The following is a 12,731-nucleotide window of genomic DNA, read 5'->3' on the forward strand; positions in this document are numbered from 1 at the left end:
TTTCCCCCACCTCCGCTTTTTTTTTTTATTTGCTCCCACAGCATGTGGAAGTTCCTGGGTCAGAGAGTGAACCCTTGCTATAGCAGTGACCTGAGCCACAGCAGTGACGACAACGTATCCCCCAACCTTCTGACCCACCAGGGAAGTCCTCCCACCTATTTTTTAACAGCTTTAGAGAGATATATTCACATACCATACAATTTATTCATTTAAAGTGTACTGTTCAATGGCTTTTAGTATATTTACACATAGATGGTTTTGATTAGATACAGCCTTTTATCAGAACCCTGTCTGAGAATACATTATTTTTTTTTGAAATATTTCCCCCATGATTGCATCCTTCCCTCTGATGCCAACTAACTTTTCTAAAATACAAAATCTGACCATGTCATTCTCCTACTTAAAATGAGTCAGCTCCAGAACCAGGTGACCATCAGGAAAGACCACCCCTTAGCCCCTCCAGCCTGCCATCGGGACCTCTCCAAGCCAGTCACCCCAGGAATGCCCTCGCCTACACCAGTGCCTGCTGTCCCAGCACCTTCCTGGCTGCTGCTTGGTGATCAAAACGCCTCTTGAGTATTCTCTTGGCTGCGAAGTCCTCTGTGTCTGTTCTCCATCCGGGCCCCCCTGACCCCTCACCTCCTGGCCTCTCCCAGCCTTGCTCTTCTGCATTCACTGCCTGGTTATTTTCTGACTGCATTTTTTTTCTGTTACGTATTTGCTCTGAGCTCTGATCTAGGCAAGCTCTGTCTGCCACTTGTTTCCTGGCCGCTGATTCTGGTCTGCTTTGTCCAGACCAGAGTGGGACCCTGTGGATTCCTGATCACAAAGACCCTCCTACCCACACTTCACTGGCACTCCAGGTCCCAGTGTGTCATTGCTCCTGGCACCACCAAACACCCCTGATCCTGACCCCGTCTTCGCAGAGCTCTTTTTACTGATATACTGTTTTATTAGAAGGCTAGGTAAGTCGTGCAATCTTTCTGTTTCTTACTTTTCCCATTTCACAAATATGAATCTAGATAAGCTGCAAGCTGCCCACACAGGGCTTGTGAGGATAAAGGAAAATAAACATGTAAAAACATTTTAAGTGCAAAGTGAAAAACTAAAGTGTTACTTTTATTGCAATGCGGTTTTCTCTGAAACATCCCTCCCAAATGTCATTTTCTTCATCCAGAGCTTTGTGATAAAGAGTATTGACTGCTAGTTTGGTAGACTAGTACATAGGTAAGAAGGAAAAAGATGATAACTGTGCTATAAACATCTACCATATGCCCAGTACTAGACTAGGTGCTTTCTGTACATTATCTAATCTAATATTTAGGTCTACTCTGCAGGATAGGTGTTATGATCTTCATTTTACAGATGAGGAAACAAAGGCTCAGACACATAATGTAATTTGTCCAGACATGGACAGTTTTGTAAGTCACAGAACAAGAAAGAGTCTTTACCTCTGTTTTATTTCAGAGCTGTGATGCTCAGCACGTCCTCCTGGAGATGTTGAAATGCACCGCTGGGCTTTGCCTTTTCTCTAGTCCCACCAGGACAGTTGAATTCACTGTCCAGACTTTCCGCCCCATGGCGGTCATGGAAGCCCTGTATCCTGATGGTCATGCCCTAGTGTAAGCTTCCCTTGAGCCTGGGCTGGACTGTGTGACTTGCTTCTAAAGAATAGACTACCACAAAGGGGATGCCATGTCCTTTCAGGAATTAGTTTACAAATGACTGTGGCTTCTCTCCTGCTGGCATTTTCCTGTTCCTTCTGGTTCAGCTGGATGAAACCAGCTGCCATACTGTGAGCTGCTCCATGGAAAGGCCCCATGATGGGAACTGATAGCAGCCTGCTAATCCATAGTTGTCAAGGACCTGAATCCTGCCAACAACCGGTGAGTGAGCTTGGAGTCAGCTCTTAGCTCAGGTGAACTGCAGACTCACAGACATCTTGAGAGACTGCAGATTCAACAGACACTTTGGTATGCAATGTGAGAGGCCCTGGGCTGGAGAACTCAGCTAAGCCATGCCTGGATTCCTGAACCACAAAATTACGAGATAGTAAGTCTTGTTGCCTTTCCTTTTCTTTTAACCACTATGTTTTGGGGTCAGTTGTTGCATAGAGGAAGATGACCAATACACATGCTGTATTCTGAGAAGTGTTATTGATGGGGTCTGCTGTAGCTGGTAAATGAGGAAATAATTGTCATTCTTCACTCAACGAGCCACACCTGGTAAGAGCTGAGGTTGGAACTCATGTCACTCAAAGCCCAAAGCATCACCCTCTAGGCCATCCTGCTGGGGGGGCATGTGAATTTTTACAAGGATGAAGCTGGAGAGCCTGTTTGGTGCTCTTGAACAAAAGAAAACAGGTAAGAATTTTATTGTGTCTGAAGATAGATTGGTAGGGAAGAACTGGGGGCCCACAGATCACAGAGGTCTTCCTAAATTTTACCAGGTAAATTAATTCTACTCTACTTGAAAGTAGAGCCACCTTGACCTAAAGCAGAGGACAAATTTTTCTGCCAAGGGTCAGGGAGTAAGTATTGGGGGCATTGCAGCCACTTATGGTCTGTGGCATATTCCTTTTTTTAAAAAAAATAAACAATCAAAAAATGTGATAGCATTCTTAGCCCAGAGGCCTCTAAAAACAAGCTGTGAGTTGCATTTGTCCCAGGCTGTGGTTTGTCACCCTTGACTAAAGTCAAGGTGGTTCTCAAATACTATGGGTTAATCTGAACATGGTTCTCCGTAGGGCTCCAAGAGGGAATTAAACCCTAATGTCCCAAACATCCATTGTATGCAATGAATCAGCTTCTCTTCTGTGGATTTAGACTGGTATTTGTTATGTACACACTCGGGAGAGTTGAGTAAATAGTCACTGAGAACATTTTTGTGTTCTGTGGTTCAGAGGACAAGCCCTGGCAGAGAAAGGCCAGTGGCACACGTCATCATACATTTATTCATTCAGCAATCATTACATAGGTACTAACTAGGTGCTCGGCGTTGGACTATGTGGTGTGACAGCAGAGATCAGTGAAATATGGACTTTCCCTCAAAAATATCTCACTGAATAGACAACAGGAAATTCTGAAAATAATTCCTGAAGTCATGCTCAGGTAGAAACAAATGTGGTGATCCTAGTAGCTCTTCTTCACTAATGGGACATCCTTGTTATACAATAAGAGCACTTCATCTCCACAGGACTGCGATCTGTGCTATGCAGACCCATTGACTGTTGTCTCAGAAGTAAAAAGATCCCCAGTGACATGCCCACAGGTAGACCTGGGTGAGAATGAATTCTTGCCTGCCACTAACCATGGACTTTGGGCAACTAAGTTAACCTTTTTGAGATACATTTTCACCAGGAGATGGAGAAAATAATAATACCCACTTCAGTAAACTGTGGTGTAATTAAATAAGAAAACATGTAAAGTCCTTAGAGGTAATGCTTAATACACAGCAAAAGCTTAACAGAAATAACTATTGTTGCTATATTCAGGCTGAGTCCTATGATTTCAGGGGCAACAGTTTCATGCTCTTAATTTTTTCAAAGTCAGATCCACATAAATAAATGTGTGTGTGTGTGTGTAACATATGCCCACAGAAAGGAAACATCTATACTTTTGTGTAGTTGCTTTGGGCTCCTCAGAAAACTGGGCCCAGCTATGGAGGGTAAAACATACCTAATTAGGTAATCTGAAAATCCTCAACATATACCATTTTAGAAGGATGGTTTGATTTCTTCTCAATACAATAAATTGGCTATAGGAGGATGGGGAAGGGGGAGAGGGGAAGCAGCACTTCACCAGATTCCTGATTTTAAACTATTTTTTCCTTTTTTTTTTTTTTTTTTTGGCACCACACTTGCAGGATCTTGAAGTTCCCAGGCCAGGGACTGAATCTGAGCTGCAGCTGCAACCTATGCTGCAACTGCGGCAATGCCAAATCCATAACCTACTGTGCCAGCCCAGGGATGGAACCTGCACCGTCCAGAGACAACACCAGATACGTAGCCCACTGCACCGCAGAAGGAACTGCTTCCATTTCTTTTAAGAGCTTCTTCATGCAGAAGACTATCTCTCTCTCTTCTATATTCCGAAGTAAGAATAACAAACTCCAGCCTTACTAAGCTCTTGCCTTGCACCAGGCTCTGGTCACTTAATCTTCATGCAGCCCTATAAGATAGGGGATATTTGATCACTCACAATTCATGTACTGGACAACTCGAAGCATAGATTGCACATATAACTTGCCCAGGGTCATATGGGTGGGGCGTCAATCATCTGGTTTAAATCCAGGCAGGTTCACTTCAGAGCCCAGGCCTTAACTCCACTACTCTGCACAGTAGAAAGGGTTTGTGAGTCATGCATGCAATTAAAATTTTCTCATAGTCACATTTCAAAAAGAGAAAGAAACAGGTACAATTAGACATATACTTAAGTTAACCAATCATGTTTCAAATGTTACCATTCAATATGTACTCGCACACTATATTCTTTTTTCCATATGTCATGACTTAGCACTTCTGCATGGTTCTATTGGGACCTTTCAAGTGTTTGGGAGCCACACGTGGCTGGTGGTGTCCCCAATGGAGAGTACAACTCTGTACCCGCTCAGCTGGGGTTACTGGACTCTCTGTTTATATCTGTGTGTTTACATAATCTTTATTCTTTTTGTTTTGGCATCTTCAAAACTATAGAGATCTTGAGTACTAAAACTGAAAGTAAGTTTTAAAAAAAGGAAGAAAAGAAAGCAGTAGTAATATGGTCATTGTTTGGGGATTTCTAATAATGCCTAGGAAATCTGTGTTGTTTGGTGACTTCTGTCAGATTGCTGACATATTTTGAATGCAACTGCATGCCCATTTAAGAACATAAGGTTCATTTATCATGTTTCCCCCTTGGCCAAGTAGAAATCTAAAAATAAACTCTTATGTTGTTAGGTTTGACTGAACTCTTTACATAAATATCCGTTTGCAGTTGTTGTTTTAGCAAAAGAAAAAGCCAATCTCCTAAGTGTTTTGGTTCTAAAAATTTTAGGAAACTGATTCTTCCTTAAACACTTCCTTCCTCTAAACCACATACAAACAAACAAAAAAAAAAAGGAAGTGAGAATTAGACTTTATTTTTATTTCTTTTCCCTACCGGAGGACAGAAAAGACAGTCCCATGTGACATTTTTTGCCATTTTCCTTCCCACCACCAAATTCTAATTGATAATATAAAGCTTAACTCTGTAAACTCTGTAGAGTCTTGGTTTTGGGAGTACCATCTCATCTGACAAGTTTGGTAGGGCCTGTGGAAAATGACCTTGTCTCATAAACCTCTGTTCGTGTCTCACACAATGTTTCCCCAACACTGGACCCATGGAATAAACCAATAGACAGTAAGTGCTTGTTGAATTAAAAACTTTTTAAAGTTCATTGAGGTATAGTTGATTTACAATGTGTTAATTTCTGCTGTACAACAAAGTGGTTTGGAGATATATATATATATACACATGCACACACACATATATATATACACATATATACATATATATATATATATTCTTTTACATATGCTTTTCCATTATGGTTTATCACAACATATTGAATATAGTTCCCTGTAGGATCTTGTTGTATACCCATCCTATATAAAACAAGTTTGCATCTGCTAATCCCAAACTCCCAATCCATTCCTCCCTCATCTCTTTCCTCCTTGGCAACCCAAAATCTGTTCTCTATGTTTGTGAGCCTATATTTGTTTTGTCGATGTATTGATTTGTATCATACTTTATATTATTTTTTATTCTTTGTATTGAAGTATAGTTGATTTACAAAGGTGTGTTAGTTTCCGGTGTACAGCAAAGTGATTCAGTTATACATACATATATGTCTACTTTTTTTCAGATTCTTTTCCTTTATAGGTTATTACACAATACTGAGCATATTTCCCTGTGCTGTACAGTAGATCCTTGTTGGTTATCTTATACATAGTAATGTATAAATGTTAATCCCAAACTTCTAATTTATCTTCCCCCCACCCCACTTTCCCCTTTGGTAACCACACATTTGTTTTCTATGTTGTTCATCTATTTCTGTTTTATTTTTATATTTTTATAATGATTTCTATTTTTTCTATTATACTTGGTTTACAGTGTTCTATCCATTTTCTACTGTACAGCAGTGACTGACCCAGTCACATACACACACATATATATATATACATTCTTTTTCTCACATTTTCCCCCATCATTCTCCATTACAAGTGACTAGATATAGTTCCCAGTGCTATACAGCAGGATCTCGTTGCTTATCCATTCTAAAGGCAAGTTCTGTTTTATAAATAAGTTCATTTGTAACTTTTTTTAGATTCCACATATAAATTATATCATGTGATATTCGTCTACCTCTATGAGGGCTTGTAAATTTAATAGTGAATATGATTTCATTTTACCCTACACAAAGTTCTGAAAGATACTTTGCTAAAAGGTTTTGAGCCAAGATAGCTAGCATTAATATTATTAGTAGGTTTTATTCAACAGAAATCACTGAGAAGTCTACTGTATTTACTCAAGGAAATCTTTCCTGGGTTATGCTACTGAGATTTGAGGGTCAGAATGTGGTCATTGTAGTCTAGCCCAACCTAACTAAAGGAATAACACAGATAACACTTTTTTAGGGCCTATAGAACATATATATTCCCCCCATATAGTACACACAGACTATATGTAATTGTGTTTCTAAGTTTTCTACCTATCTTAAGGTTTCTCCCTTGACCAGAATGGTACAGATATTTTTATGCATATTATTTGGCTTTTGTTTTTATATTTAGTTTTTACATTTTGTTCATATTAAAATTTCTTGTTTAAAGCATTCAGATGCATTTTACACAAAATAGCAGTCTAGGTTGGATGAAATATTTTAGATCATTTGAAAGCACTTTTTAGATTTTATATTTCTTTCAAGTTGTTCTGTAAATAGAGCATTGCTATCTGCAATTACACTTGATTGCAGAGTCCCAGGCCTCACTCCTTTTAAGATACTGCATCCACTTTAAATCTACTTCTCATACCTGTTCTGAATGTTCTGTTCTGACTATTCCATTCTTCGGAATTTTGACCCAGTTCCATGATACTCCAACTTTCTCCTTCACCTTTCCTGCGGGCCATGGTCCTCAGCATTGCTTTTCTCACTATTCCTAGAGCAGCAATTCCCAAACTTCAATCTCCGGAAGACTCAGCTCCTTTCAGCCTCCATCCCTGGACGCAAGGGTCTTGTGCCTTTGCACTGCTGCTGGAATCTCCTGCTGGGTTTACGTGGACTTCTCAGTCATTCAACCTAAAAACCTCAGATGTGGAATCAGGGAGAAGGGTTAACGCCCTGAGGTGGTAATAGTAGAGTTTGAAGCATCATCAGATCTTCCTCCCCAAAGTTAAGGTTAATAATCTAACATCTCGGATTCTTAAGCAATGTCCACAAATTTTTCACTTTTCATAGGTCCTGAATTCCTCAGTGAACAAAGTTTGAAAAATTCTGGTTAATAAGTTCATTATTAACAATTAGTTAACTTTTAACATACCACACCTGGTTTTACAGACTTGGTTAGAGTGCCTGGAAGCTGCTAGCTGATACTCCGAGATCCTGCAGGAAATCATGACTTTAGAGAAGTTTCTTTTTTCTCTAGAGAGTCAGGATTCATTATATTTTAATAATTTGTCTTTTTGAAGATACCTGGTTGTAATTTTTTCCTTAGTGAAAATAAGCAAGTGGGACAGAAATAAATCCTCAGTGTTCATCAATGAAAGAATAGTTACATAAATTATTTTTTATCTGTGTTATGTTAACTCATGCAACTACTGAAATGAAAAATAGAAAGATAAGGTTGACAGTATGGAAGATCTGCATGAAATAATGGTATGAGAAAGAGCAGAGCATGGTGTTTTCTCTACTTTAAAGGGTTAAAATCCCAGGCATAGCCCTTGAGTAGGGACTTCAGTAGTGTAGTTGTTTTGAATCAGGTCGATCGATGTATATTCTTCATTTTTGGGGGGATGGACTGACAAAGGGTGGGGAGTGCTGTTGGGGATTCTATTTCCACAAGAACTTGAATTGTTTTTCCAGAACATAAGGAACTCACAGTTGGTCACAGTCCCTGAGCCTTGGGATAAATAAGGAGGGAGGGGGTGAGGAGGATACAAGGGCCATGTGTACATAAGCTTTGTGTAGAGACACTGACTAAAGTTTGGGAAAGGGGTGGGGATGGGAGATGGGAGGGCAAGTGTGCTGGTGACAGTGATGTCCATTTCAAGTACAATATTTAACTACCTTTTGGTATTTTCTTGAAACAGCCTCTATAGCCTCTTCCCCCATTCCCAAGCTCTTGTGCCAAATTTGGAGTGAAATTGAAAATTAAAATGAAATCAGAGAATGAGCTGAACCATGTGTGTGTGTGTGTGTGTGTGTGTGTGTGTGATATAAAGAAGCAAAAACTTCTGTTCTGTGTTGGGAGTTTTAATAATGTCAGGAGGCAGGCCATTTTTTCCTATTCAGAACATTCATGGTTTGTATAGAAGTGAGGCCAGGATCACACCTATCCCAGGGTCTCCAGCTTTGGTTGGCATGAATGGAATTAGACAGCAGAGAGAGAGGGGGGAGTGTAAAGATCATTTGGTAGCACATCGGTTCTGAAGGAAATGGGAGAAGGCTCATCTCTCCACTTCATCTTCAGTGTGTTATTCTCTCCACTTGGTCAGGGGAAACATGAGTCATATAACCACATAAAATATGCGTAGAGAAGATGCTGAATAGACTTTCCTCAAAGTCTTGGAAACAAGGAGAAGACATGGAAGTTGGAGATTGTGTATTCCATGCATGAAAACCTTGGGATCTAGAGTGAGAGTGCCTGAGGGTGAATTCTGGTTGTGTTGCCTCCTGGTACATAATGTTTAATAGATTCCATAAACTTTGTGCTTTAATTTCTTCACCTGTGAACTGTAGTGGCTGTGAGTATTAAAAGAGCTTATATGTAGAAGAGGATCAGAGCAGAATCTGGCATATAGTTTTGAGCTCTGAGGATGGTGATGGTGATGTGATGATGATGATGAGGGCTCAATGCTGAGTAAAATGAAGTCAGCTCGCAATATGCATTTTAAAGAAGATGCTTCACAATTGGATCTTAGTATCTCTAGACTTCGCTTAGAGTTGGCAGACCTGGTCTTATCAGCTCCAGCCACCACCTCAAAACTTTTTCTTCTCTCATGAACATATTAGATATTAGGCTAGGGTAATTCAGGGTGCTGTGACAGAATGCAGAACAATCATGACAGAATAGTGCTTTTTTCCTTGCACACATGAAATCTCTGTGTGCAGAAGGTCAGAAGGTGGCTTTCCTCCTCCTTGCATGCTGTATATTGACCATCTCCCAGGGCACACCAGCTCTGTACATCTAACTGACAGAATGAGGAAGAGAAAGCAGGAAGCCAGCCCGCTTCGAAAAAGACTAGACCTGGAGATGACACGTGACCCCTGTTGTCTTTCCACTGGTGAGACTGGTGAGACGAAGTCACCTCATCCCACCTATGTTCCAGAGGGGCAGGAAACAAAGTCTTCGTTGACCGGGTCTTAGTCTCCCAGAGATGTTGGAAGGGGAGCATGCATTTTCATAGACAGCTAGCTCTCCCTTCCAGATGAGCAGAGGGATGGAGGTTGAATTGCAAGATGGGGAGCCCAAGCCCTGAGCATCTCTTTCTAGACTCAATGTTTATTGAGCTGCAGAGCTGGAGAGCTGCCCTGGTGTGACCCCTGGGACAAAGGTGAGGATATCTTAGGAGATGTTGATGTGTGTCCCCTAGAGTTAGTGGCCAGAGATGAGCGTGAAGACTCAAGGCTATTTCTACCTGGTGGTTTCATCAGAAAGAAGCCTCACCAGAGCAGCTGAATCATGCACCATGTGGCAACCCTGGCGGTGAGTACATGGACATAAAATAGAGACAAGCTCTTGACCCATCAGAGGACTCACATAAGGACCCTGGAGCCCTGCAAGGAGGTGCATCAAGTTAAAGAAGATGTGCTGCTAGACTGGCAAGAGGATGCCCTGTTCAGAGCATCCTGGTGGAGCCAAAGGGGAGATGTGGTTGACCCTTTCTGAAGGGATCCTCAGTAAAGGAAGGGGTCAAGGTGAAGCTGAAAAGTCACACACAACCTCTGTTTAGAGACCCCATACTTGTGGGAACCCAGAGGAGTTGATTTTAGGGTTATCTTCTCCCATCAACAGGGAACCAGCTATGTCAGACCTCTATTACTTTTCTATTTCTTCTTCCTATGTGACAGCTCATAGGAAGAGGGATAGGAGGAGGAAAAGAAGGGACCATGCCTCTTAGGAACAGGTCTCATAGGCTAAAGATCAAGCTGGAAGGGCAGGGACAATATGAGAGCAGAATTTAACATGGTAAGAATTATTGAATTATGCTGTTCTTTTTTTTTCTTTCTTTCTTTTTAGGCTGTACCTGAGGCATATGGAAGTTCCCAGGCTAGGGGTCAACTGGGAGCTTCAGCTGCTGGCCCATGCCATAGCCACAGCAACACCAGATCCAAACTACATCTTTGACCTATGCTGTAGCCTGTGGCAGCACCGGATCCTTAATCCACTGAGCAAGGCCAGGGATTGACCCACATCTTCAGGACACTATGTTGGGTTCTTTACCTGCTGAGCCACAGCAGGACCTCCGAATTTTGCTCTTTTATTAAATGAATGGGTCAGGAAGCTACAGGACTGAAAAAGAAAATCCCAAAGCTTATGGTTAAATACACTTATGGGGATAAACAACAAACCAACTCTTCCCCCATGTGTCATGTTATCCCTCTCAAGACCAGCCTGTTTGGTGAACTGGTTTCCTAAACACATAGGTGTAAAGGCTGCAGGTGGAGTAGAAGACACTACTTTCCTTTTCACATACAGGGCTCATCAATTGGCTCATATCTGCCAACATGTGTTTGCCATGGGAAGGAAGTGAACTGTGTCTATTAAGCTTTGTGATTTTCAGAATCTGAATGGTCTTGCCATGGATTAAAGAGGAGAGGAGGGAGAGAGAGGGAAGGAGCTAGTGTCCTAAGGCACTAAGAGCCTTGGGGCTAGTATGACTGGCAGAGAACCACTCACTGAAGCAGCAGAGACCAGGGAAAATCTTGGGAATTTAAATCTTTAGGGGATATGTTTAGGACTCAGGCAGTTCTGCATGAACAGGTGGAGTCTTTGAATAAAAATCAGTTTAATAGTTTAATTCTTCCATTTGTATCTACAAACTGGGGAGAACTGAAGGTGTATGGATTTTAGGGGTGAATAATTAAGATGAATATTTATTTATGCATCCATTTTTCATGAACAAACATATAGTGACTACCTACTATGAGCCATGTACAATGCTAGATACTGGATGTACAGTGGAGAGTAAAGCGTTTAACTTCTGCTGGGCTAAAGTTATGAAAATGCAGAGAGCTTTAAATGGGCACCAGATCAGGTCTGAGGGTGGAAGAGAATAAGCGGAAAGTGACACAAAAGGGCAGTGTTTGAGGATAATGGGAAACAGGGTTCTTCATGCTTAAGAATTCCTTTAATGTTGTTTTGATACTCCTTTCATAATAAATAATAATCATAAAAGGAAAGAAATGAAAGTTTTGGCACAGTGAACCAAGTGGATAACTGCTTTCATTTTTTTTTTCCTTAGAGTCCAAGTCAATTAAAAATCATTCAACTATGATAAGAGGTCTCCATCACCTCATTTCTACTTTCCCTGCTGAAGCCAGAGATCAACTTCCGTTTGTCCATTTACCCTCCATTCCATTCATGCTGCTGACACCTCTGGCTCATTCCCCCTTGAAACAAGTCATGATAAGGATTTCTTCTTGTTCTCTGTTGTAATGTCAAAATCCTTCAGCAGTTTCAGAGGAAGACTGTTAAAACAAAGTTGTAGATCTCTCTTCCTTGTTATATCCTGAGAAATTAGGAAAAGAGAGATGGTGTTATCTGAGGACCTCAAATGCCAGGAGAGCTTTGAATGCAAACGATGAATCTCTTGTGATTTTCAGGTAAAGCCTGAGAAAGTAGATTTAGATACTCAGGTGGATTATGGAGGAAGCTGATGCCCAAGTAGATTATGGAAGAAGCCAAACAGGCTCTGATACAGGAATTTAAGCTAAGCATGAATTAAAGCATCCCCAATTAACACTTATTCCTTACACAAGCATGCACACACACGCAAACACACACACACACACACACACTCACAGAGAGGGATTGAAGATGTATAAGTACTAAATGAGATTGAACACTTCTAACTAGATGATGGACAGTATATAGGCTAAAAATGTAAACATTAAAATTTAGACCTTAATAGAAACACTTAAGTGGTTAGTGACACAAAATTTTTCTGTGGTAAAAAAATAAGTGTTTTCTGTAGTTTCAAGAAAATACCAGGAGCAGTCCGCCCTCAAAGAGGTATATGGAAGCTTCATGATAGAGATATCAGTCTATTCAAGGGAATAGACAGCAAAAGATATCATGACTTTCATGATAGAGATACCAGTCTAATCAGGGGAATAGAAAACAAAAGGATTCAGCTCAACCTGTAGCATTTTCATGGACTCATTTGTGTGCTTGAATTGAGGAAGCTCTCAGAGATGTGAGTAATTCCAGACTGATTTCTGTCCAATGCAGGTTGGGGCCCCTTGGTGGTGGCTGTCTCTGGGGAAGTGGAACT

General features: G+C 40.9%; 1 protein-coding gene and 1 long non-coding RNA gene across 6 annotated transcripts in view; one reads left to right on the forward strand and one right to left on the reverse strand.

The window, feature by feature from the left end:
* Positions 1 to 5,415, forward strand: part of LOC146406071 (uncharacterized) — a 35,795-nt gene extending 30,380 nt beyond the window's left edge. For 2 of the 5 annotated variants that reach the window (XR_014840060.1, XM_085016537.1), the window contains 2 exons: positions 1,468 to 2,052; positions 3,865 to 5,415. Coding sequence is in view for 3 of the 5 variants with exons in the window: in XM_085016537.1 (XP_084872663.1) it covers positions 1,468 to 1,475 (8 nt within the window). In the remaining 2 variants the exon portion in view is untranslated. Of the gene's footprint in view, positions 1 to 795; positions 966 to 1,467; positions 2,053 to 3,864 lie in introns of all 5 variants that reach the window. The other 3 variants (XM_085016520.1, XM_085016540.1, XM_085016511.1) reach the window with 2 other exon arrangements.
* Positions 185 to 7,410, reverse strand: LOC146406072 (uncharacterized). Its single transcript, XR_014840063.1, has 2 exons — positions 7,049 to 7,410; positions 185 to 4,169 (listed from the first exon to the last, which is right to left on the reverse strand). It is a non-coding gene; the product is annotated as an uncharacterized LOC146406072 (long non-coding RNA).
* Between the last annotated feature and the right edge of the window lie 5,321 nt (positions 7,411 to 12,731).

Source organism: Sus scrofa, chromosome 1, assembly GCF_054392235.1.
Source record: "Sus scrofa isolate SSC_HxYL_T2T_F1_AM1 chromosome 1, Sscrofa_HxYL_maternal_Yorkshire_Landrace_v2.0, whole genome shotgun sequence".
NCBI lineage: Eukaryota > Metazoa > Chordata > Mammalia > Artiodactyla > Suidae > Sus > Sus scrofa.